At 44.8% G+C, this 27,807-nt stretch overlaps 1 protein-coding gene across 2 annotated transcripts in view; it reads left to right on the top strand.

The window, feature by feature from the left end:
• Window positions 1-4,469: 4,469 nt before the first annotated feature.
• Window positions 4,470-27,807, top strand: part of FANCM (FA complementation group M) — a 797,274-nt gene continuing 773,936 nt past the window's right edge. Inside the window, exon 1 of one of the 2 annotated variants that reach the window (XM_085627037.1) lies at window positions 4,470-5,351. In XM_085627037.1, the coding sequence (XP_085483163.1) occupies window positions 4,769-5,351 (583 nt within the window). In that variant the 5' untranslated portion in view covers window positions 4,470-4,768. The remainder of the gene's footprint in view (window positions 5,352-27,807) is intronic. The other variant, XM_085627038.1, reaches the window with a different exon arrangement.

The following is a 27,807-nucleotide window of genomic DNA, read 5'->3' as shown; positions in this document are numbered from 1 at the left end:
ACCTAAAGACCGCTTTCACGACTGCTCCCATACTAGCGCATCCACGACCAGAACACCCTTTCGTGGTTGAGGCTGATGCCTCAGAGGAGGCAGTAGGGGCCATCCTATCGCAAAGGGATCAAGACACCGGTCAGCTACACCCCGTGGCATATATGTCCAGAAAACTAAACCCCGCAGAAAGAAATTATACGGTGGCTGAAAAAGAACTATTAGCAATTAAGAAAGCCTTTCAAGAATGGAGGCATTACCTATGGGGAGCCCAACATCCCATCACAGTATATTCGGACCACCGAAACCTCCAATACATGAAGTCCGCGAGACACCTTTCCCAAAGACAAATGAGGTGGATGCTGTTCTTCGCAGAGTACGAGTTTGTGGTGACCTACCGTCCAGGAGTGGATAACAAAAAAGCGGACTCCTTGTCCAGACAGAAAACCACCGATCATGTGCCTCAGGACCAAAAGATGGAACCCATAATCCATCCCTCGAAAGTACTGTGTGTAGTACGAGCTGAAAATGTCCTATCGGAGATAAGAAGACAGCATCCACACGCAGATTGGGAAAACTGGGCAAAAGACAAGGTAGACCGGTCAGTGAAAGACGGGTTACCTTTCTATAAAAACAAAGTATTCCTGCCGTCAAAAGAACTACAGAAAAAAGTGTTCGAATGGTGTCATATCTCCCCATTAGCAGGACATCCAGGAAGAAGAAAGACCATGCAAATAGTACAACGCCACTTCTGGTGGAAATCTCTCCCCAACGACATCACGTCCTGGGTGGCGCAATGTGAAGTATGTGCAAGAGCAAAAACCGAAACAAGGGGAAAGCAAGGAATGCTTCTACCTTTACCCACTCCCCGTCGCCCATGGCAGTACATCAGTATGGATTTTGTCACAGGATTACCCAAGGAGAAGGGAAATTCAGCCATCATGGTGGTGGTGGATGGACTCACGAAGATGGGGCATTTTATCCCTTGTGTTAACCTCCCCACAGCCAGCGCCATGGCACAACTCCTCTTAACCCACGTGGTCCGGTTGCACGGCCTACCAGAAGTCATTATTTCGGACAGAGGCCCGCAATTCATAGCGAGGTTTTGGAAGTTATGGTGTAAAGCACTGCAAATCGAATCATCTCTGTCAACCAGCTTCCACCCTCAGACAGATGGACAAACGGAGCGGTTGATCCAAACCCTAAAGAAGTACCTTCGATGTTACGCCAGAGAGGCTCAGGATTCCTGGATCGACATGCTCTGGATGGCGGAATTGGCCTACAACAATGCGTGGCACAGCTCCATTGGCCTCTCTCCGTTCCATGCCACGTTTGGGTTTGAAGCAAAAGTTCTGCCAATCTCCATCCCCGAAGAAGTACGAAACCAACCCATGGTTCTATCACAAGCGAAGAAACTTCTTTCGGTACATCGCCAGGTAAAAAAGCATTTGACACAAGCCAAAGCGACTTATAAAAGATGGGAAGACCGACACAGAAGGGAGGGACCGCAATACCAGATCGGGGATCGAGTCTGGTTGTCAACAAAGAACATACGGTTTAAGATACAAAGCATCTTTCATCCGCGTTACATAGGACCTTACCTGGTGCTCCGTCAAATCAATCCAGTGACATACAAATTGAAGTTGCCGAGTACACTTCGCATTCACCCAGTGTTCCATGGCAGTCTTCTAAAGCCAGCGCGTGGGGCCCGCCAATGAGCACCACCTCCAGTACTACGGGATGAAGGCCTGGAATACGAAGTCCGAAGCAACAAAGATTCAAAGCTAAGGAGAGGAGAACTGTGGTATCTCATCTCCTGGAAAGGGTATCCAGCAGAAGATGACTCATGGGAACCGTGGAAGAATGTACACGCGCCCAGAGCCATACGTTCGTTTCACCGCCGATTCCCTCTGAAACCTGGGCCTGGAAGGCGCTAGGGGAGGGGGACCAACTGTCAGGATCCGACCATTGCCGCGCCTCCCGAGACCTACAGAACTACAAAACCCATGAGCCCCCGAGGCTCACAGGATATAGGAAGCGGGGGAGCACAGGAAGCTGCGCATAATTTTGAAACCGGGATTGTACTCTTCCTCGGCGGTGAGCGGAGGAGAGAGGACGCGGAGTGCCGTCTGGATTACGGCACCGAACGGTGACGAAGATTTGGAGGAAGACGCGAGCGGTCATAAGAATGGGCAGTCCGTGAGTACGCCGGGTAGCACTGGCAGCGTGACCGACTTGTATATATCGAGGGTGTCTCCTAGCGAGACAATAACAGGAGAGTTGCGGGGCAACTCAGTGAAAGTAACTGCATTGACCGTAAGGTGAGCGAACCGCGGTTGGGTGCCCCATTAACCTTAAATCTCGGGGTGTGAGCCAATGGAGAATTGAAACATCGGTGAGGGAACCGAATGTTAACATGAGTACGCAGCTGATGAATTCGTCGACACTTTCGAGGCCAAGAAGCCAAAGTAGCCATTGTGCCTAGTGGGGAATATCTTAGTTACAGGTGCTGGCGGAAAAGGGCCAACCTGGGAGATAAAGGATAAGGAAGGAAACACGAGGGAAAAACATTTGAGACTAAGGGGTTACAGCGTTTGGAGAGCTTCTTCATCTCCAGTGGATTTTATGAGTTTTGCTCTTTTTGTGCGGGACCATTCATGCTCACTGGGAGTCACGGAAGGAGGGCCGCCCCCCACGAACAAGTGGTACATGTAAGGGGATACAAGGAGTGGGCTTGCTAGCGTTGTGCATGACTTAAACCTTAATGTGCGTGACTACATTTTGTCTTCTTTTGATTACTAGGTTCTAAGAGGGCATTAGGCGAGCCGGCTGTGTTCAGGTGTTGTGGCTTTTTGGTTGATACAGGTACACATACATCTTAGTGAGACCATATTGAGAGTAGTGGTAATTATTGTATTTTATCCCTGTCGGTTTTGTTGTTTCAGATCCTTTTATCCACTGCTGTCCTTTCCCTTCCTTTCCCCCGCCTGATCTTTCGCGCACCCAGTTCCTTCTAGTGGTTGGGTGTGGGTCATATCTGGAGGTGGACCATATTCTGCTGCAACCGGATCCTGCGATGCTGGGCTTGACAGTTCCTGGGAGCCTGGGACAGATCTCCACCCGGCTGTGCAACACAGCCAGGTGGAGAAATACTAAGTGCGCATGACGGTTTGGCTGGGCCAAGACAGCTGGCCAAACCGTCATGAGCACTTATGGTGCACCAACCACTCCTCCTTCCTCTGACGCGAGCTAAGACCCACCCTAATCTGGCTCTATACTAAAAATAAAATAATAATGTTATGTTATCATGTTATTTTTCCTTTGCACTGCTCAGAGAGCAGTGGGCCAGCGCTCCTCCGCCCAGCTGTATGAGTGATGTAATATGTGAGGTCACAAGTAGTGCATTGCAGGGGCGCATGTTATAGTTAATTCTTCTAATTATAACCAGTGATTTTCTGTGCTTTGTTGAGTTCAAAACTTTCATGTTGTCACTGACATATGCACCTAACTATAACGTCACTTTAACCTTTTAAACTTTATGTTTTTCAGTAAATCTATGTGTGCGTGTATGGGCTTTAAGTGGGCCGGGTCCTGCCAGTGCTCAGCACCGGCAGTTCTAAAAAGCAGGTGCTGAGATGGGTCTGTATCGAGCTTTCCATTTCTGCCCTCCCCCATCAGGGTGAAAAATAAATCTTAGCGCTGCAGCAGTTCCACTCCTCACTGCCTGTGATGTATCATGTAACTTCAAAGAGACTTGTTATAGTTCATGCACATTCTCATCATTTCAGAACTGAAGCAGTTTCAATTTTATATATAACAAAGCCATAGTTATTGCTTATTTATCTTACACAACTGACAGCCATTGACAAAGCCAATAGTCCTGGCTTGTTGTCGGCGTAATGTTAGGTGTTGTGTTATGTATCTGGATACAATGACAGAAGCATCAAAATACTACACTATGCTAAACACAGTTTTTTAGCTTATGTGGTTTTAAAACACGCCCTTAATTACATCGGCCACGCCTCTTTGAGAGCAGCCCCCTCCCCCCGCCCCAGTTTTTTTTATCCCACTTTAATACTTCAATGTATAGATGGCTGGATGAATGGGCGGGTGGATGGACGGGCAGATAGAACACACATTATCACGGCAATACCACTTTAAAAAAAACATAAAATGTCTAAAAAAAAATCAGCTGTCACGACAGATTCAGGTGAGGAGTTGCAAAACACTGGCAAGGACCCAGCCTTGCAACAAATCGACTTCTGCCTCCATATAATAATAAGACGGCTTTTCAGCCAAAAGTAAACTGTATAAATAATACATCTGCATAAGGTACTATGGAAGCAACCAGAGGTCTCCGCTCATAAAACATTCGCGAAAGAAAGCCATTCCAAGATGGCGGCTCAATTAAACTTAGTGTGAATGATCGAGTTTTCTCATTTTACACCACTTTAAAGAAGGACTACAAGAGGCGTGATCTCACTTCCGTTTCTTCTAAGCATTACGAAAGAAGCGCCGTATTCAAGTGTGTTCCGAAATTGTGACAGTCCGAAACACAGTGTAGCCAGTATTATAGGTTTCACAGTTAGTACCATACTGACAGCCCAGACTGCAGCGTCGTTTCCAGACGGAGAATGTGAACCATATTCCCTAAGGCACGGTTGTCCTTCTGAGCTTGTTGATAACCACCATCTCATCAGATGGCCCGAACCTATGCAGCCCCTTGGGACAGGAGGGGAACGGTACACGGTGCTTGAAAACACCATTATTCCGAAGGGCAATGAGCGGAAAGCAAAGGACCCTTTTCCAGACTTGGGGATCTCGCCCCCAGTCCGCAAGGGGCAGGCATAGCGAGCCAGTCGCCGGTAAAGGTGGGCAGTGCTTTGCAGGCCCTCGGCTTTCTGCCCCACCGGCCTTCCAAGTAGAGCAAGAGGAGGACGATGATGACCTCCTTCTGGTTGCGGTTTATGAGGCGGAGAAGACCTTGGCCCCCACCGGTTACCAGGCTTCGGAAAAACAGGCTGAAGTGTGCTCTGGGGAGGGGCCCTCGCAGGCAGTCGTCGAGACTGTGCCAGGGTTCGATCTGGCTGCCGGGAGTGTCTGGATTTATCCTACCAATGTGCCAATCAGAGACTATCAGTTCAACATCGTCCACAGCGCCCTGCTGCAGAACACCCTGGTTTGTCTACCCACTGGCCTGGGCAAGACCTTCATCGCAGCTGTGGTCATGTACAACTTTTACAGGTGGTATCCATCTGGCAAGATCGTATTTATGGCCCCTACCAAGCCTCTAGTGGCCCAGCAGATCGAAGCCTGCTACAATGTAATGGGTATCCCGCAGGAACACATGGCTGAAATGACGGGTGAGAAAACGTTTGATTGTGTTGTACTTTCTGTGTAATTCTTACTACCCCTATGTGGTGTGCCGAAGCGCTTGTCCACGCGTGTAGCTCGTAACACCGTGAGGGCGTTTGCTGGAAAGAGTGTTGTCTTTGCTGTGAGGCTTTGTGTGAAGTGTTACCATGTATAACTGCAACAAATAATGGACGGAATGCTGAATGATTCAAACATTCTCCCCCAGTCAAGAAATCTGGGTTAAATCCATTGTTCCTTTGCCCACTACGCCACCCAGCTTGGACCCAGCCATATGCAAATCAGTCTTGACCCTGTGCCTCATGGGTACAGTCCAGACCAAACTGCCAAGCCAGGTCCTCCATGGACCAGAAACGAGCATCCTGGGACCGGTTTCGGGGTATGTCACCCTTCATCAGCCAGGCTAGCTTGAATCCGGTGGCACAGTGAGCAAGGGACCCACGTCTAGGCATACCCGTCCCACTTAGGGCGAAAAGTGTAACTGCGATGGACGGAATACTGAATCATTCAAACATTCTCCCCCAGGCAAGAGATCTGGGTTAAATCCATTGTTCTTTTGCCAACTACGCCACCCCAATTTGGAACCAGCCATATGCAAATCAGTCTTGACCCTGTGCCTCATTGGAACATGTATAGCATGATGACCACTGCACGGTTGAAGTGTTATGGGATGCAGGTAGAGGTGGTCAAGCCAACAAATTATTATGGCGAGCCGAGCCAGAACCCAGCCAAAAGTATGACTTGACTCTTACAGCCCATGCATGAGCCTACCCCTGAAAATGTTTGCTATGTAAATCATACAACCAACAGCACGTAAAATATGATATAGTTTTTTCAGAACTCAAAAGATTTTATGTGGAAGCCTTGACATTAATACCTCACTTAGCACTGCACAGAGAGGTTCTTATTAAAAGTGACAGATTTTAAATATGAACTTATAACCATTCCTACCCTTGCGACAATGCCATTAGTGAACTAAGAGGCAAAAAAATTGTCATGGGATCCCTTTATTCATAGATTCCTTTTTTTTTTTTTAACCGTTTTAAATATCGCGAACTTGACCCAAAGGTATCGGAGCGCTTTACGCAAGCACCAGTTGCGTTACATGAGGACACATTCATTTTTGTTATGCACAGGGAGATTAAGTCTTTTGCCCAGAATCGCAGGATGTTACGCCTCCTTGCCAAGACTCGAACCTGGTTCCCCAGATTTGAGGTCGACCGGCCTAGCCTCTCCCCAATTCAAGATTCTTCTAAATAGAGCAACATTATAGCATATTAACTCACACAATAGGTTCTTGTACAGCTCGTATTCTGAGATCACTTATTTGAAGGTGCTTTCATATGCGATAGTGAATTAAAAGGAGGATTGGTAAAATAAAATGCTTGTCTTAGATTACACTGTGTTAAGCGGGGATGCTGCGATTAATCCAGGTTTTCTTGTTTCACGTGTACAAATCAGCCAATCAGTGGGTTTCGAAGCTAAACAAAAATGGCAATTTAGCACATACAAAATGCAGTATTACAACAAAGTTCAAACTCAACAGTTATTCGGTTAGGAACATCTCTATATTTAGCGCAAAGAAATGCATAAAGGGAGCAAATTGTCCATACAGCCAACGTGTTTTATCCTATGGACTTTCTCAAGGCCTAATTAGAAGTTATTCTAACATCTAGCATGTATTGTGGAATGAAAAAGTATGGTCCAACATAGCTTACAAACAGTAACAAGCATTTGCAATGCAATAGGTCGCGCATTACTGATAGTTTGAGGTATTGGTGTTGCAAATAATAATGCAACACCAATAACTCATACTTTCAGTAATGCGAGACCTAGCACATTGCAACTGTTTGCTTAGTGAGCCAAGAACAAGCATTGTATGTCTCGGTGCAGTACCGCAAGCTGCTCCTAGAGGTCCCTAGTGAGCAAGGCACCAGCACTGCATGTCTCAGTGCAGTGCCGCAAGCTGCTCCTAGAGGTCCTTTGTGAGCAAGGCACCAGCACTGCATGTTTCGTTGCAGTACCGCAAGCTGCTCCTAGAGGTCCCTAGTGAGCAAGGCACCAGTACTGCAAGTCTAGGTGCAGTACCACAAACTGCTCCTAGAGGTCCCTAGTGAGCAAAGTACCAGCACTGTGGACCTCTTTTGGTCACATATGGTACTGCACCCTGCAGAAGATATTGCAAATCCACCCTACCCATAATGCATTGCATCCAAAACAGTACTACAAGTATATTCAAATAGCTATGTCCATATATACAATTAGTAGCTTTGAAATGTGACAAAAGAATCATTACATTCATTTCGGATTAGGCTATACTCTGTGTGGAGCTGATGAAGGGAAATTTATAGACTGTCTCATATAAATGTGAGCTGTTCTAGTGAGCAAAGTAACCACTGCCAGCCTACATTAGGACCAAGTGTGTGCCTTGCCTGAAGCAGTTTGAGAAAATAGTGCCTTGAGGCTGTAATTAAAACCTAGGGAGTAACAACACATGTAACAGGGAGTGTCCTCTTGGGAGGTTACCGGAAAAGACAATGCAGTACTAAGGAGGGAGCACTAAGCCTATAGACTAATGAAAAGCCACCATTTACAAAGGACAGGGACAGGAGCCAATTAAAAAGATGGGCGGAGAGTGGGCAGAGCTTTATGCCCATATCCTGAATACAGCATGTCTTGAAGAGACCACGCAAGCGCTGTCTAGGCGAGACCTAAAAACAACGTAGAGGGAGTAGAAGTTGTAATGGAAGCCCATACTATGTAGATATATCTGTAAATATGATCTCAGGATTGGGTTATTTCCTGTAGACTCATTTGTGAAGAAGTGTGTTGTGCCAAGTTACAAAAGCCAGTAACAATATGTAGGCGTATAACTTGTATCGTTAGTAAGTACAGTCAGATGGGCTGGGCCTATCATAGGCCTCCTCATTATTCGTAGACACAGTCGGCCAGAAGAGGCAGAGACTGTCTTCACACTCATTCATTCTTAGCTATATCCTAATGACTCTTGAAGTAGGGTAGAAAACTGTTCATTCTACAACCCAGGATAATACAGTTCAAGATATTCCACTGTACACCATCCTGCAATTGGGTTCTGTGTAGAGCGTGTGCCTGTGGGTCTAAACCTCCCAGGGCCCATTTTGAATGAAAACTAGTCAAGTTTGTTTGCAAAGTAGCACGTGACTCCATGTAACAGTTACGGCACATTATTTAGAAGATTGTCACTCCTTCCTGCGTTAACTCTCCTCCTAGTTGATTCCACTTTAGGCTATGAGGCATTTATGCCTAATATTGTTTCCTTGCATCATTGTTTTAGACGTGCCACATCACTGTTGGTAACTCTGTTGCTTGCCTTTCACCCCTCTAGCTCCAGTTACCACTCATCACCCACAATACTGCTTTAAAGTTACTGGGTGTGGTTTATTTAAATTACGTGCTCTACGCCTTAATTTGGGCTAATTTTGCATGGCTTAGTGGAATCCTGTGTGCTCAAAAGTGCTGCTTGCCTTCTTACGCCTATTTCCTTCTTGTGACCTGTTTGGTACCTTGCCACAGTCAAAATAGAGAGGCTTTGCGTCTTAAGGCAAAACTACCCATTTGTGGCTCTCTTTTATGATACAAGACAGGATGCCTCCGTGCTCCACAACTTGATGTTTTGCCAGTCCCAGCAGGATTGATTTACTTTATTGTTGGGCCAACATAGGGTTTCAGGATAGGATCATCAATGTAAAATTCGATGTAGCTCATAAATGTATTAATGATTTGGGATGGTGTCATCAAGCAGCCTTTGGAATAATTATCAGACCGGACAGCAAATGTCCTGTGACTCTTGAGGAAAAGTTGCACACATCAGCAGTTACTATTTGTTTGAAGTATCAACTGGCTTCTACATTTGAAGGTGTTTTCAAGGACAACATTTGGCTTGATTAGAAATTTCTCACATGAGATAAAGTTGACAAAGGGATGTGTGCCTGTTGAACATAATTTACATACTGTTCCATTTAGTGTTAGAGAAGAACTCTCTTACCCTCAATAAAATATTGAAAGATGGCGTAATTTAAGCTGTTTATGCCATGCTATGCCTTTCACCTGTTGTGTAGCCAAGAAAGACAATGGAGAGTTGCATTTATGCAGTGATTGAGAGGTGGAATTAGACAAGAGTTCATGTAATCTCACAGCCTTTGTAACACCAGATGGTTTTGCAGAATGCCATTTGGCCTCGCATCTATAGCATTTGTATTCTAAAGTAATCACCAAAATGCTGCAAGGAATTCATAATTTACTGGTGTCACTTTAGTTTTTGTGGAGACATCAGGGAAATATAATACTGTCCTGAACTATGTTTTCACTGTTTAATTGCTGTCAAACTTAGGAAAGACAAATGCCTTTTTACTGTTAAAGAGGTAGAATATATTAGACATGTTATATGCTGAAGATGTTAAACCAAAACCTGTTTTTTTCGATAGTATAGTTAAAGCTCGGCACCCTACAGATAGAAATCAACTTTCTTCTTTCTTAGAAATGTGGGGGTTCTACTCTGTTTATGAAAAACTATGCAAATCTTACTATATGCTTTAAGAAGTTATTGAAAAACAATACTGGTTTTGTATGGTCACAGATTTGCCAGGGACATTTTGAAATGATTAAACAAGGCATTGTGTCTGCTCCTGCTCTTCAACTGTAAACCATTCTTTACTGTTGATGCCAATCCATACGGTGTGGGGGCAGTATTGTCTCAGTGGTATGGTTTTAAGAAGAGATAGTTGGGTTTGCTTCACTGTACTTAAAGGAGATAGAAACCACATATGCTGCAATAGAAAAAGAGATTCTTGCGTGTGCACGGGGTGCCAAAAAGTTCAAACCATATGTGTGGTTGGGCCTTTTATCTATTCTCTGATCAACACCCTTTAGTGGATATATTGTCTGTCATCAAATTAGGAAAGCAACTGCTCGTTGTTGTGCATTTACCTCTTCCCTACAGCGGAGACGACCCTGGAGCTGATGCTGGGCCTCCTATCCCTCTCAGAGCCACACAAGGTCAAGGGACCAAGATCCTTGAATCCCTCACGCCCCCCAGGGGGAATGTGGGTTAGGACAAAGTAAGAGAAGAGAAACTTGCGGTATTGGTACTGGTCTGCAGCTGAGCGACACTGTGTAACCGGATCAGTCACTTCTGAGACCTTCTACATGTGCGAGGTGGATGTACACTAGAGCAGAACCTCTGGTTTTGCGATGACTCAATGCAAGGTTTCATCACTAGCACATCATGAGAGCAGAATGACCAAAATCACAGATGTCAGTCCCAGTGATGAACTCGAAACAAAGGTTGGAGTTACTTGCACTCCCAGGGATAAACTCGTAGCAAGGTTGGAGTTATGTCCACTCCCAAGGATACACTTGGAACACAGGTTGGAGTTACTTGCACTCCCAAGGATACACTGGGAACACCGGGAGGGGTACAAAGTTCATGCATATATCAGACTGAAGTGCTTTCTCTTGGTACTGCTGTTAATCAGAGAAACACAAAGCTCAAGTCTTTAATCCTTGCGCGCTAACCGTTGTAGCGCCAAGGTTTCAGGAAGGGTCCTGAGTATAAATACACAAGAAGCGCTGGAGTAATCATGGAGGAAAAGTCTGTTGTTCTTGAAGACATGGATTCTCTGTCCTGCTTACTACTATAGGAGGATTAGTGTGCGCTAACCTGATATCAAGAACTTATCCTAATTCTTCCACTTGACTGAAGTTCGAAGAAGATCTCGAGGCTTTGACTTGAGGAGTTCCGTGAAGGGGGCGATGGAGGGTGGTCCAGAGTAGCTTTGTAGGAGCGAGAGAGGAGGAAGACGTCAAGGGAGCTGTAGCCATGGGAACCACTGGTTCAGATGGACTTGGAAAGAGACTGGAGCACTTCTCACTTCCAGAAATGGTTCTTCAGGTGAGTGGGAGGGGTGAAGCTTGTTCCGCAGGGACCGAGGTCAAACCATTATGCAGGGTTTATTTACCCTCTCGAAGACTCAACAGATATAGCTAGATCTTGTGCGGCATGTGAGGCACAAGGCCATCTGGAAGGTTCTTGAACCTTGGAGAAAACATGTGTTAGTATACTTGCTTTGACCTTACAGAATCGGCAGGTGCAACTTGATGATTGTAACTAAATAACAGGAATCAAATGTATAATTTTTGCTCATATGTGCATAATGCAAAACAACACCAAGGCCCCAGTAACAGCAGAAGCAAGGCTTGCCATTGGCTCACGGGATTCTGGGGGAAGATTTCAGGGATTCAATGGAAAACCACACCACAGCCTTAGTAACAGCAGGTGCACATAATCTATCGGTCCCCAGGTTCTGGGGGATGCTTGCAGAGATTCAAGCTGAATGGAATTTGGGATTCAGGGTGACGCCTGAAAATACTCAAGCGCAATGGAATCACCAGTTTTGGGGAACATCAGTCATAGTATTATAGCATGCCATAAAGCTCCACAGGGGAAATACGACATGAGCCCCACGCGCTAGACCACTACGCATGGGGCGCAGGAGGGGGTCGTGGCAGAGAGGGCATAAGCGGTGGTAGTTACACTTGTCTGTCCAGACTTTCCACCTAGTTATTAGAATATAACTTTGAGCTATCATATTTTGCAGGTGGAAAGAATAGGAAAGTGGATCTTGTCTAGGTTACCTAGAGAGGAGCAACTTGATTCAGTTGAAGAGGAAGTTGAAGAGTGCATTATCGCTGAAGTGAAATATTGTATTATTTGTACTGATATGCTGGATTGGTGCAAGGAGCTGCATTTGGTTGAGGTATTAAAAGAAATATTGCCTTTGGTCATGGGTGGTTGACAAAAAGAAAAGATGCTAAAGAGTAAACTTCAATCTTTTTCAAAGTAGCTAAAGAGCTGTCTTTAGAGAATCGAATTTTGGTAAGGAGTGAAACTCATTCCGCCATAATATTTTAGGCAGCCTATTCTTGAGACTGCTTATTCTCAACATCTGGATATGAGGTCTACCAAACGCAGGATAGGCAATAATTTCTGGTGGGCAGATATGGATGTAGATGGTGAGACATTGTGTACAATGTGCTGGTAGTGACATACATCTGCTACTTCTGTGACTGTACCATCCTTGGTTCTGTGTCCTGCTAAAGTTTGTCAGAAGGTGGCAGTTGATTTCTTATGGTCTTTTCATGTTTTACCCATACATATGAATGATTTTATTATTATGATTGATCATCTGTCTCGTTGGAGGGAAGCGAAGGGAGTGGTTGAACCAACACTGATATGTTTCTTTAACAACTTTTTTGCTATAAAGAGTGTACTGTGTGAAATTTTTATGGATAATGGTGTACACTAGTACACATCAATGGCCAATACAGAGTATCTTAACAAATGTGGCATCAAACATTCTCGCACTCCTTTAGATCATCTTCAATACAACCATAAGTTGGAGTTGTTAAACAAAGTTTTGGTGGAATGTATTCAAAGTGCTCTTAGTTCAATAATGGTCTGTGTTGAGGGCATTGGAGAAATGTTGTGGCTTGTCATTTAACACCACACTCATCACTTGATGAGAGGGAGAAGTGTGGTGTCTGTCTTTCACCGTTTTGGGTGGTTGAAATCAGGAAGAATGAGGTTATGTTTAGAATTCCAGTAGAAGTGCGAAACAGTGATGAATAGTGCAGCAAGTAGTGGTCGTGAGGAATAGTTTGGAAATACAAAGTTCCATTTTGTGTGGGTAATTTGGATATGTGTGAAAGCCGCTATTTTCTCAAGTAAAGTTTTATCTAAAGTCAGGAAATGTGTGCAGATCAGACCGGTATGTGGCAATGCTCCATGCACGTTCTGTGGTTGATGGTGGAATGCATCCTGTGTGCCTAATGTGGCAAGGAGATTGTTTTCAATCTCCTCAGCAGTAATTGTGAGAGGATTGATGCAAGGGATTAATTTCAGGGAAATCTGAATGTTTCAGAACAAGGTCTGTGTCGCAGAAGTGAACGTATTAGAAGGGTTCCCTGCAGATGTTTGTGTGAATTTTTTCTAAACCGAATAAATTCTCATTTCACATTCTGATATGAAGGCTGAGTCCGCAGGTAGATGCAAAGAAAGCAGATCATGATATTGCAGTTTGAACCAGCTGGGGCGCAGGCTTCATTAGTTCAAATGTCGAAAATGAAGGTGCTTTCCAAGAGTTGATTTCAATGGATTTTTAAGTCCACTGATGGTCAAACCTCTTTGAAATACTTAAAGGGTTTGATGTTTGGGAAACTTGGAATAAAATAACAGAGTGATGTAAGTTGTAAAACCACAGAGATTGACACTAAACATTATAGGATTTAGGTTTGTTCATGTAAGGTTGATAGGGGGTATTTGGACCAGAGAGTTGGGCAGGACCCTAACTACAGCACAAGGGTCACTTGGGGGAGTGGGGTGAGGACCGAGAAAATTCAAAATGGGGTGTGTTAGATATAGTTTCAAAGGCAAGATTTCAAGTCCCACGTCAGCTGTTTGGTTCATGCTATAGATGTACTGTATGCACTTAATAGGCTACTTACTCACTGAGAGGACGAAATATTGCAGTTAGTTATCGTAGTAAGGATCTAAACAATATAAAATGTTAGACCATTAAGTATTAACTTAAACATCTTATGAACTTTATTTTTTGCGTTCCTTCTTGGTAGAATGATCAGGCGCAGCATGCCTCGCTGTCCATGAAGAACTATCGTTTTATTTCTTTATTTGGTTTTAATGAATTAAACACAAGCACACATGATAGTGAATAGTATAGTGCAGTATCACCAGCTATATACCACAATGGTGATAAAAACATATTCATTGCTATTTAGTGACGGTTCCTTATTCACAAATACGATTGTGCACAGCTGCAAGTTTCCTCCAAACATAAAAGTGGTCCTTAAGATTCTACAGTATTGCTGTCAGCTTTTGTCTGCTTAGCACAATTCTCTAAGAAATATACTAGTAAAAATAACATGCAAAAATATTGTGACTAAAATATCGACAGCGAGAATATTGGGACAGTAAGTATTTATAGGCAAATATAGATGTTTCATTCTTAAATTCACACCTGTGTACATTGATGATATATGAATTGTCAAACTACAGCTATACAGAGTTAACTACAGTAATCCTATACGCACCTAAATGCTTACCTTCGTAATATTCTGGGTGTCGATATTATGGCCATGTTATTTTTTGCACATTTATTTAAAACTCGATATTCCTGTAGTAAACCTGCTGCAACCCTTCTTAACTCGAACCAGCCAGAAGCAATGCAAGGCTATGTACAGATACAGCAGTGTCATACCTCCAAGAAAATGTAAGAATGAGATACACTCTGCCTTACCATATTATCTGACATGTGATTTCAAATAAGTCTATGGCATAATATGAGTTCATGCAGTGTCATATAAAACTCTGCCTAGGTCAGAAGTTGCTTTCTTTGTCCGGGAGATCACTTGAATCACTCCAGGAATACAGAACACAGTTGACACATTTTATGATATTGTTGTTCAAAAACTTGGATTAGCGTTCTCAGTATGTGACTGGACTGGTTTGGACAGTCACCTTAAAGGCCGCCATATGGGACAAAGCCACACACTAAAAGGAGGGTAAAGTATATTTAAGGAATTTAGTGCATCTTTGATCCCTTTGTAAATTCCCTGCACATTCAAAGGAAAGTGTCGGAATTTACGAGCATTACAGAAGACCTGCAAAAAAGGGATCGAGCTGGACAGGGTTGTTAAAAGCTTTGAAGGTAGAAAAGAAGTGGCAGGAGGAGTCTTGAACCTCTAAAACATAGGTGCAGAGCTAGACGGCCTTGACCTAAGCAAGAGCTTTTTATAGACGGACTATTTATTAACCAGGCTATCCTGTTCAAAGTAGAATTTCCTTTATGTACTTTCTGTCTGTCTGCTGCAAGTTTACACCTTTCTCTGTTCATTGGAAAAGCACAGAGGAAAGCGTGAGGAGCAACAGTAGGCCAATGAGCGATTGAAGAATTTGGGACTGGAACCAGAGGGAGGTAATTATTCAGAAGTGAGAGAGAGTGCGAGAAAATAAGAGAAGAAAGAAAAGATAGAAGAAAAGATGGAAATAAAGTGAAGGTAGAGGTAAGACAAAAAGAGGAGTTAGAAAAATGGAGAAACTGAGAACGAATAGAGCAGGTAGGGAAAAATAAGGGAAAGGGGAGTGAAGGGGTGCTCAATGTAGAAAACAGATGGAGAGACACACGCAAACAGTTGGAGAATAGACTATTAGAGAAAGAGGACTTACATTGGCAATGGAAGAGAGGATGCATGGAAAGATAGAGTTAAGAGTGTGCTAGAAACCACAGGGCTATAAGGCAACTTTGTAACATACTGAAACTGAGCACAAGAAGGAAATGTGCAGGTATATTTAAGGTGTGACCAAGGTTAATGACCCTCCTCACTTTTAAATGAAAATCCTGCACTAATTGTCTAAAATAACACTTGGATATCTCCTGAACCCCTATAATTGTTTTTTAAAAATCAAGCGAACATGCTACCAGTGTTGCCGCGCTAGTTTGTTTATTATGAATTATTTTGTGCTAATTTTTTTAACATGGCCGTGGAAGAGACCCCCCGAACTTGCTTGTATACTCCCAAGGTCAAGTGAGAACGCCAATTTCCGACAGGCGTGCTAGTGTAAACTAGCTATCTTTGCTGCTGAAGCCTGGACAAGCCCAGTTAGCTCAAGGCAAGCATGTTTTATTCTTTGTTGGGCCCTTCATCACCCTGGAAGATCTTTGCATCCGCAACTGCCACAAGCCTGAGGAAGGATTATCACTTTCTGGAGTTGCTCCTTCCTGCTCCTCAACCCGCAGCAGTTATAAGGGGCAGGCATCTCTAGCATCCACTGTCTACCACATCCTTCACCAAAGTGGATATAGCATTTGGGTATCTCACTACCTAAATAGCAGGAGGGACAGTAGTGTAAGCTTCCTTTTAAACACAGCATGATCAAGATTAGGACGAGGACAAATAACACAAATATGATCAGTTGTAGGGAAAGAATAATCCACACACTTTACAAGCAGTAGTGTTCCAGAATGTTATGCCCCAGCATGTTTAGCAGTACAACAAGCATCCTCTAAACGCCTTAATGAGCAACAGAAGTCAGGTTTCATCCACACAGTATAAGTATATGACCTCCAGACAAATGACGAGAGGGATGGGAAGGGCAAGGTTCGTCCTCCGCTCTCATTACTAGTAGTACGTTTCATCCACAAAGTGCAATCTGACATAGGGCAAGTGTACATAACAAACAGCATAATCAAAAATAGCGAGGATCAAACACACAGCATGTGCAGAGCCATTTTAGACACACACAACTGACACATCATGGTTGCCATCACTGGGGAAAAAGGGTGCCGAAGCTTACTAAAGGGTTGAGGAAAGTTTCTGTGCAACTGCTTGAGCAGTTGTGGAGCATGGTTGAGCCTTCACACTACAAAGCACAGTGAGCAGTAAAACAGACTTTCTTCCCACCCTGGGCAGCAGTAGTGCAAGAATTTGTCCTAAATTCCTCAAGCAGAAGTAATGTATACCTACTCCTTGCATAGCATGTACAGCAGCATGACCAGCTTCTGTCACAGAATGAGCATGCTAGGGTTGAACAGTGGTAGGAAATGCTTCTTTCACACACAGCAAGATCAGTAGTAGGCCAAGCTTCCTTTATGCACAGTAGGTGCAGTTATGCTGACCTCTTCCTTTTACACAAGTAGAACAGACTTATCAGAAACAGATTGGAGAAAAACAGGTTACTGGCACCAAGTGTGGCCTGTGTTACCGAATGTGGGATAGTCTTTGGGATATTGTTTAAACCATGAGCTTATTTTTTTGATAATCAATTTTATTGAGTCTTCAATTTAACCAAACAAACAGCACCATTCAGAATTACATCGCATGGCAATAGTCCAGGGTAAGCACATTTCACACTGATAAAAAAAGTGACATACAAGCGAATCAAAGGCCCACATCCCCAGGGCATTCCGTAGACCCAACCGACCCACCTTAAAACTCTATCACTCCCACCCACTTCCCCCACATTCGGCAAAATTTCCCGGGGCATCCCCAGGCCACATAAAGAGGTCATTCCTGGGCGGCACACCAGTCCACCCCCTGCGCCAACGCGCCAATGTTGGTGCGGTAGCTGTCAGCCAATTGGCAGCGATATCCCTCTTTGCCACCACCAAGGCTGTGTTAAGAAAAAGCTTTTCGGCTCTGCTACCGTCCAGTCCATCAGTGATGCCCAATAGAATATGCCTAGGAGCCAGAGGGACCTCCCAGCCCAAGACCTCCGTCAATTCTCCTGTTAAGGACTCCCAGTAACTCTGTATCGCAGGACAAAGCCACACCATGTGATAGAAGTCTGCGCTGGGGTAGGAGCAGCGGGGGCAAAGGGCATCCGACCGGAGCCCTGTGCTACGAAGGCGCAGCGGTGTAAGATAGGCAGCATGCAGGAAGTAAACTTGGACCAACCGAAGCCGCGCTGAGGCCGTGATTGTTTTAGGGCCCATCAAGGCATCTCTCCAGTCTGCATCCTCTAGAACCCCAAGCCAGCCCTCCCACTTATCACGCAGGTGAGAGAGGGAGTTGGGGGTATTAGTGAGTGATCGGTATATTCTAGAAATCCCCCCCCCTTTCCCCAAATCACCAGTCATAATCTGCGCCTCTGGCGGACTGTACTCCGGCAAGGAAGTACCATCTGGGATGTATGAGCAGAGTGCTTGGCGCAGCTGCAGGTAGCGGAAAAATTGGGAGGGGTGGAGAGAGTGTCTGGCCTGCAGGTCTTGAAAGGAGCGCAAGTGGGTACCACTCCAGACATCGCCCAGCAGGGATATCCCAATGAGGTCCCATTGCCGGAATCCTGCCAAGGACGCCACCTCCTCGAGCCGGGTACCACACCACAGGGGGGTATATTGCGTCAGCCTGCCAGACCAGCGGGTGTGGTGCAATGAGCCCCGCCAAGCCAGGAACACTCCATGCGTAAACCTCAGGGAGAGCCCTAGGGGCAGCCGCACCATAGAGCATCACCTGGAGGGAGGCGAAGCCCCGAGTGTGCAGTTCCAGGCAATAGGCCGGATCGGACCATCCGCCATTAAACCAGTCGTGAAGCGTGAGTAGTCGGGTCGGTAAATAATACAAATAGAGGCTCGTCAGATCAAGACCTCCGTCAAAAGGTGGAATGCGACACTGGGTCAGCCTGGGCCTCTTTTCCCCCCCCCTCTCCCCCCTCCCCCCCACCCCTCCATAAAAACTTTGTGATCAGACCATCCATCTCCCGGAACCAAGACCTGGCGAACAAGAGGTGTGTGTTTTGAAGCATGTAGAGAAAGCGGGGTAAAATCATCATTAAACCATGAGCTTTTAACACCTATCAAAAACAAGCACTGGCAAAAGCGAGTAGGTCTCAACTTAAATCAATCCTGCAACATTATTTGTAAAGCGTGGCCTGTCACCGGTGAGGGCCATGGTATTGACTTTACCAGTAATAAGACAAAACAGTTCAATGCTGGAGGATAAAGTAAACCCGTGTCTTAAGGTGTTTCAGTACGGTAATATCTTCAGTCATTATAAATGGCCCGCTTTATTTTTAAATACTTTTCAAACAGGAAACTCTCAACACAACTTAGACAGAAAATGGAAGGGTCCGAATTTAAGGGAAAAGCTAGCCAATGTCTAATTTACATTCCAAAAGTCTCGGAAATAAAACGTGCTCAAGCCTCTGCAGTAAATCAGGGAGCAGATTTATGAACTTTAAGGGAAAGTGACATCCCCTTTGCAGTCATGCTAAGTACACCTGTCTCAAACGGCAGCTGAGTGTGTGATTCAGCGGCTTACTCCTCGCCCAGTGCTGTAAAAGCCTTTGTGTGCCAAGGCCTATGCATTTAAGTAGTATGTGGAATGCAGAGGTAATACCACCACAACTTCTCAAGTCTGTTCTCTAGTCCTACCCTGTCAAAAATAAAAATATATTTTTTGCTGTGCTTTTACAGACGCACATGGAGGGGAATGGCAGCAACACTGAGAGCATGGAGGCGGGTGGGTATTTGGAGGAGGGGAAGCAGTACACAAGGGAGAGAGTAAAAAAACAAATGCACTCTCTTGAATTGCTTAATGAAAACGAAAAAAGTTGTTCCCAGAATGTCAGCTGTGGAAGTATAAAAAAATGAGCCAATCAAAGGCATAGTAATGAGGCCCTGCTCCATATGCTCCAAGGGAGGCACGAAAACATCCAATAAGAAGTAGAGGAGAGTGATAGTGACGTCAACCAATGTACACAGTAGGAGGACTGTAAGCTGTAGGTATTGTACATAAAGAGGCTTTTGCCTACAGACCATTTCAAACTGGTAAGCGAGACCTAATCGGGGTTGGTGAGTGCATGCACAAGCCTTTCAGTCTGTCCTTCGTGCTGGACCTGTTTAAGTTATTGTAAGCTTACACTGTTGCAGTCCAAATTAGTGTCATTAAGAAAAAACTTGTTGCCCACTACCCGGCCACTCATTCTGCTCTTTAACGAATATATAGTGTGGCACAGTTTGGTTACTATGAGCAAAAATCCATTAGTCATCATTATTTTTCATACTTGCTCTACAATTTGTAATGCAAGTCTAATTTGAAAGAATTTTGTTCTTTAGAATTATTTCATTCCGTACTTTAATCTTAGAACAAATTTTGATCTGTTTGATTAAATTGAGACGACTTTGCAAAGGATTAGTAAGCTGGCTGGTGCCAGGCAGTTCTGTGTGTTTACTTCAAACTTTATAAGCTTTATCCCTATTAATCCAGCATGAAAATGCAGAAAACTGACTGCCAGTTCTGTAAAACTGTGGTGTGTCTACGGTGTTCTTTTACCTCAGAGATGTACTAGTAAACACCAAAGCCTTGACAAAGTTATTAGTTTTATGCTTTCTGTAGCAATGTGTGCTGTAGCTTCTATTGAAGAGAATATTGTGGGCATTGCATGCAGTGCGAGTTGTAGTGGCGGAAAGTAGAGAACCCCTGGCCCTCAAACGTCCCAGAACTTCCTGGAACTAAAAGGGCTAGGGGTACAGGCATATGCCAGCATTCTTCAGCAGAGGTCTTCAAACATTTGTGTGCCTAGGTTGCTGTACAAAACGTTTTCAAATCGAGCCGCCTCCAAAACGTTATGGTCGGGAAAAGGGGTGGGAGCGGGCTTGTTAAATAATTTAAGGTTTTACTTTTATTAAGTCCTTCATCCACACTAGATCTGGAAGTTCTAATCGCTTGAATGCATCAAGAGAAAAGAAAAGGTGACCAAAAATATTAATTGATGGTTTATTTTCAATCAACTGAATACAAAAAGAAATATAAAAATAGTTTGGCACCCCCTGACCAAAAGAAACCATTGTGGTCCTGCTCTTCGCCCCCTCCCCAGGGCCATCATTTCTAAGTCTCCAATAGGTATACAACATATAGCGCTACATACAGACTGCCATTTTAAAGGACTGCAAATACCAGATGTTAAATAAAATAACCCCTGTGCGTACCAGGTCCACCCTCCGGCTTTTGCACTTTAGGTCCCTGGGAGGTTGTTCGTCTGCCCCTTCTTTCAACAATTGTGCCCCTGTACTCGCTTTCTCGACCATCACTCTGCGGTCCCAAACGGTTTTCCACAGCGCCATTATATGAGTTCCACATAGAGCTACATGTGGCCTGCCATTTAGGAGCACTGCAGAATACAGTAATGTAGCAAGGGTGCCATGGGTTCTAATGCAAGCTCCTCCCATCTTCTGATTTGGAAGTACAAAAAAATATATATATTATTGTGGTGCACTTAAACCAGTGTACCCCAATTCTACTGCAGCTAATCCTCTGAACCCTTTTAGCTATATTACAAAAGAAACTCCTGCACTGTATACTGCCTTCAATTCCTTATTGCTATAACAAAGCAGATGTTGAAAAAGGGCCGCTGTTCCACTCCATAGGCCATTACTCTGAGATCCCAGCAGGCTGTCCCTCTGTCCCTTTATGGCATTTTTGTGTATAGCGCTACATACCACATCACCACATCCATTTAGAAGCACTGTAATAGATATAACAGTCGAGCCCCTGCACTTCCCTCGCCTCTACTGGGCCTTAAGTCTGAGCCCCACATCAGGTCTTTCATAAAGAAACATAACTTGGCCTTCTGTCCTCTCCCTTGGGCCATCTTTAGAAGCCCCAAGGAGTCCGGATTCTAAGCTGCTCTGCAGGCAGATAGGGTAACGCCCTATGAGGAATGTGTGCAATTAGTCTAACTACTGGCAATTATCTGGGTAGCATTCCAACCCAACGTTTTTGGCCCGCTGTGCCACTCTAGCCTTCCTTATGCTAATAAGTACTGATCCTGCTCATGAGAACAGCCAATTCCAAACTGCCAGACATGCCTTTGTCTAGTGTGGCACAGTGGGTGGAAAATGATGGTTTAGAAAGCTACCCAGAGCGATTGCCATTGGTTTACACTTTTTCCAGGCTTTCCTCCCATCACCTTTTGTGTGTTTGTGATAGATAGGTTACTACCTGACCTGGCCAGAATTTAACTGCCATGACTGATATTTTTCTGTCATAACGGGTAGAAAAAGTATATTTTCTCAACGTTGTCAATGTGAACTTAAAAACAGCACATAGATAAAGAAAGCACTCTAACATTATTTGAGAGCTGTTTAATCTACCTTTAATTGACTATAAAAGTGAACAAAAGCAGCTTGCCATTACACGAAAACAGAGGGTTTTGAGGTAATTCTTATTCAAAACCAGCTCTCATCATCTCTACTTTTTCCCCACTGAGAACCGAGAATCCTGGCTGGGAGCCTCACACCTAAATGCAAATGCAAATGCAATGGATGGGACACAAAGGCACTCAGCTTATTACTTCAAGTACTTAAGAGAGAAATGCTTTTGACTCTGTTCAGTCCCAGTATATGTGTTGGTCGCCCCTGTAGTTATTCAAAAAACAATTTAAATACCACTATTTTGTTTTATTTCTTTTATAGCGCTTTAGCACTACTCATCCCAATACGGGGTGTCGGAGCGCTTTACTTCACACGTGTACATTATACACTAATAGTAAATCATTTGTGTGTACATCAATATGAAAGATGTGTTAAATAAGACAGTGAGTATTACAAGGTGTAGGAGCCACATGTCCTTCATACTTCACTGTGCTATATTAGAAGGGTTACAATTCATGAACTGCAAGTAACAAGGATCTCAGTCTTAAAAGCAGTAACCCTCTTACCCAATTGCATAAAATAAAAATCTGTCATCTGTGTGTTACATAATGTGCTTTGCAGGAGACCTATTAACCCTCTATGCTACTTTTTTTGCAGTGTTTTATATAGCGCGAACTTGACGCAAATCTGGTATCAGAGCGCTTTACATAGCACCAGTTACATTACATGAGGACACACATTCATTTTTGTTAGGCATGGCGAGATTAAGTGATTTGCCCAGATTCACAAGATGTTCAGCGTCATTGCCGAGACTCGAACCCAGTTCCCCAGATTCAATGTCCACCGCCCTAGCCGTTAGGCCAACTCTTTGATTCAAAACTAGAACTAGGAACAACACAGATGTCTCCAGCAAATATGCAATCCTCCTGAGTTATTTTACCATAATTATTTTTCCCTGAGATACACATAAATCTCTGCAGCAGGTGCCTCAACCCCATTAGATATTTTAAAATATAGACATTGCAACCCGTTAAGCATAACAGATTTACTGCCACGTTTCTCCTTGTTGCCAATTTCTTTGTGTCAGGGTTTAAAACAAATCAATGTATCGGTTGAAGCTCAGATTTTGTTCGCGTTGCATCAATATTTTGGCACTACCCCAATGCAAAATCTAATTTGTTAAATATTCTAATGGGCTATAATGTACTCATGATAGACCTGCTAAACATATGTGAGGTCTGACGGTCTGATGTCACTTCCTGTGAGGTTATGGGTTGTGATGGCCCCTTCCTGTGATGCCACATGCGATGTGACACTTGGTGATGTTACTTATGATGTCACAAACTGTGATGTTACTTCCTGTGATGTCATGCGCAGTGATGTCACACCCATCCTGCTTAACTTGGTGAGAGCCCGCATTTCTTTTTTTAGGATCTGAGCCCTGTCTCTGACGGTTGGTGGCTGTGTTTCTTTCATCTTGTCAGATGTGCAATTTACCATCCTTAAATATTTACTTTCTACTCTTCAGGTTATTTACTTCGATAAAAATGCATGAAATAAATTTTCGTTAAATTAAACAGAGAAGGAACTTTTTAAAAAAAAATTTTTTGGACAGTTGCGTTAACATAGAACACATTCCAACAACAAAACAAGCCAGTTGGACAGTATATCTTCCCACAATCATCTGTGCAATCGTGGGACAAAACATAGAGAAAAGAAATGCATCGTCTAATCACACATGTGTCTGAGTACCCCGTGCATAACACTTTTATGAAACCTGCATCTGTTTTTCCTACGAGGGTCAACAATGGTGTGTAGTCACTCTTCTGCAGTTCTACATCAAGACAGTCCAGCAGGATTGCAGCAGTTATACAATCTGGTCATTTATACCTGTACATTCATGCGTACTATTTGTTACGGCATGTGAGGAACCAAGGGATCCCACCTGACTCCCAACACCCAATCCCTCAGTGCCACCGCGAAACAAGAGCTCCCGCTTATTTACTCAGCCGCGTCTTTCTGATTTTGTGCCCATTGCAGAAAGGGCTCCCAGATGTCACGAGGCCTAGAGGTGGAAGGCATGAGCTCCCAAAAAGTAGATAGCTGAGTATGCCCAAATGTTACCGCAGCAAGCCAGCCCTCAATCGATGGCAGTCTTCTCCCACCCCAGCACACCGCCACCTGTCTTTTAGCAAATAATAATAGCAGAGCATGTAATTTACGCATTTTGGCAGGGTGTCTTTAACAAATCCCAATAGTCCTATTATGGGAGATGGCAAATCGGACCTTCCAATTATTTGATTCACTGAGGTAAATATCTTTGTCCAATAATCTGTTAATTTCGGGTATTCCCATGCCATGTGCAATAACGTGTCAGGGGAGAAACCGCATCTCCAGCATCTATTGTCTGCACATAGCCCCATCCTATGAAGACCAATAGGTGTTCTATAAAATCTGTGCAGAAACTTGAAATGAATTAATCTTAACCTGTAGTTTGGTGACAACTCAGTGAGCTGCCCGCAGCAGAACCTCCAATGGTCCTCGGTCAGCGGGGTAGCCATCTCTTCATTCCAGTATTGCAGGGATTTGGGGCAGACCACAGGGGCCGAGTCCTGCATGTTCTTATAGATCCGTGTTACCAGCCTGCGGGGGGATGGAGAGCCGACTACATTTTCCAGAGCAGTCAGAACCGGCGGGGCTTTCGGAAAGTCTTTGCTAAGAGCTCTACATGTCGCACGGAGTTTATGATACAGGAATTGCTCAGAAAAAGACACATCCCGGTCCCCGTCTGCAGAAGGAGGGGGTCTGAAAGAATTATCAGGGAACAAGTCAGCAAAAGTTTGAAGATTTAATTTTTGCACAAAAGACCTGTCAATCCCATCTACGACACATGGTAGCAATGGATTTTGCGTCAATGATAACGACGGGGCATACAACAACGGGACCCCCGCTCTTTTACGCAGCTCCACCCAAGCCCATCTCAGCGTGCCTGCGGTATCTATGTCAACCTTAGGGTGGCTAGCAGGTTTGCAAATTGCCACTTTAAGCGGAGTGGGCGCAACTACGTCGCGCTCTACCGCCACTAGAGGCTGGAATGGTGTCTGGTGTACCCAGAAATGCAGGTATTGGGCCTGAGCGCATATAAACGCATATCCGGAGCAGCCATGCCTCCCTGATGCTGTGGGAGTGTCAGCATATCCCAGGATACCCTCGCCTGCCCACCCGCCTACGCCAGTGCGACGAGATGTGACCTGAGGGTGTTGAAGAAATGTGATGTTAAAGGAATCGGAACATTCGCAAACAAGTACAGAAACTTGGGTAGGATGATCATTTTAGCTAAGGCCAGCCTACCAGTCAGGGACAGGGGAAGTTTCGTCCATATTTTGACCTTCTCCTCCAGCCACGACATAGCTCTCCCATAATTTAGATTCCAGAGCTCCTGCACGTCCCGACTAATCCATATTCCCAAATATTTTACTGCTTCTACTTCCCACTTCAGCGGGTACTCGGATTCGGATCTTGGCGTGCCCTCTGTTAAGGGGAAGACAACCGACTTTGACCAGCTAATAGTTATCCCAGCCAGTCCTCCGAACCGGATAAATTCCCGCAAATCGGGGTCCAGATTGTCCTTCGGGTTCATAAGGTAGAGAGTTACATCATCCGCATATAGCGATATCAAAAGGCATCTGGAACTAAATCCTATACCTTGTGCCGTGTGATGCTGGCGGATGCGCGCAGCGAGTGGTTCCATTGCTATTGCGAACAATAGTGGAGAAAGGGGGCATCCCTGTCTTGTACCACGTGATATTGGGAATGGATCAGAGAGCAGCCCGTTGACCCTGATCCGAGCGCTGGGGGAAGTGTAGAGTAGCCGTACACTGTTGATAAGAAGGGGGCTGAACCCCATACGACCTAGGATTGTGAACAGATAAGGCCACTCCAGGGTGTCAAAGGCTTTTGTAGCGTCTAGAAACACTACTGCAGCCTGTACGTCGGGATGCAAATAATGTAATACTGAAAAAATGGTTTGTAGGTTGTGCGACATTGATAGCCCCGGAATGAACCCCGACTGGTCAGGAAGTGCAATCATGGGCAGCAGTGGCTGCAATCGATTAGCAATCAATTTCGCGTATATTTTGACATCTACATTTATCAGGGAGAGTGGCCTGTACGAATCCAACTCGGAGTCTGGTTTTCCTGGTTTTAGTAGAGTAATTATTATAGCTTCCCTCATGGTAGTGGGTAATATTCCCATTTCCAGGGCTTCCCCATAAACCTCCAGCAGCCTTGGCGCCAATTCGTCTACATATGTTTTATAAAAAGATGTGGTCAGACCATCAGGGCCGGGGGCCTTGTCAAGGGGCAAACTTTTTTTTACCTGTGCAACATCTGCAACAGTGTACGGGAGATCCATGTATTTTCTGTAGTTATCATTGAACCAGGCTAGTGCGATTGAGTCTAAAAATGATTGCGTACCCTCAGGGCAGCCTTCCTGCGTGGCCTTGTAGAGATTGGTATAGAAGTCAGAAAAGGCGGTCAAAATCTCCCCCCTTCCTCTAAGCACTTCACCTGTCGCAGTGTGTATCTCGTGAATGATTGTTCTGGTTGCCTTTGTCATACCTGCCAGCGTACGACCCGGTCTGTCACCCTCCCCATACCTCCTGGCCTCTGCGTATTTCCCCAGGAACTTGACCTCCCGCTGTGGCTCCTCAGAGTAGTCTAACAATTTAGCTTTAAGCAAGCCAGTAAGTGTCGGGTCCCCTGTTGCATAGAATTCTAATTCTAGCGCCTTGATATTGGTCTCCATAGAGGCAAGTGTCCCTCTTATTGCCTTTAAAACACCCGCCTGTCTGGCAATACATTTACCTCTAATTACTACTTTAAAAGCCTCCCATAGTGAGGCTTCGGTATCCACGAGCCCGTATTCAGATCAAAGTATTCTATGATGTCGGATCTAATTTCTTCTTTAAAGGCTTCGTCTAGGAGAGCCTGAGGTGGGAGACGCTAGGCAAAAACCCTCTGTGGTGAGTCGGGCAGTGCCAGCCGCAACATGCACGGAGAGTGATCCGAAAGTGATCTGGGCATGTGCGCAACATCTACAGACCAAGTGGCGACATTCCGGGATACCAACCAGTAATCCAGACGTGACCATGCATTGTGGTGATCAGAAATGCAGGTGCCCTCCCTCAGCTGGGGATGTCTTTCGCGCCATATGTCAATAAGATCCCCATCGGCCGCTATCGCCCCCAGGGCGGCGCTAGCCACCGGGTGTAAGGTGCGGGCAGTTCCCCCTCCTATCAAGTGTATCATCTAGGACAGCATTAAAGTCTCCACCCCATAACACAGTCGAACAACCAGCTGCTCTAATCTTGGACCAAATGGTATGAAAAAAATCCGGAGAATCCACATTGGGGCCATATATAGCCACAATAGTCACAAGAATACCACATATGAGTCCCTGCACCAAAACATACCGGCCCTCAGGGTCGCCCTGTGTATACCGCTCCCTCCAGTCCAACCCCTTCTTAACCAGCACAGCCACCCCCGTGCATAGTTAGAATGTACCGAAGAATATACATGTCCCCATCGGTTGTGGCGGAGTCTCTGTGAAGGTGTCACATTCAGGTGCGTTTCTTGCAATATGCATATGTCTACGTTGTGGCGTGATAAATAGGCATGGACCAGTCTTGATTGCCTACCATCATTGAGCACACAAACATTCCAAGTGAGGCAATTTAGA

This window comes from Triturus cristatus, chromosome 9 (assembly GCF_964204655.1).
Source record: "Triturus cristatus chromosome 9, aTriCri1.1, whole genome shotgun sequence".
Classification (NCBI taxonomy): Eukaryota; Metazoa; Chordata; class Amphibia; order Caudata; family Salamandridae; genus Triturus; species Triturus cristatus.
The sequence above is the reverse complement of the archived record's forward strand: the minus strand, read 5'-3'. Positions and strand labels throughout refer to the sequence as shown.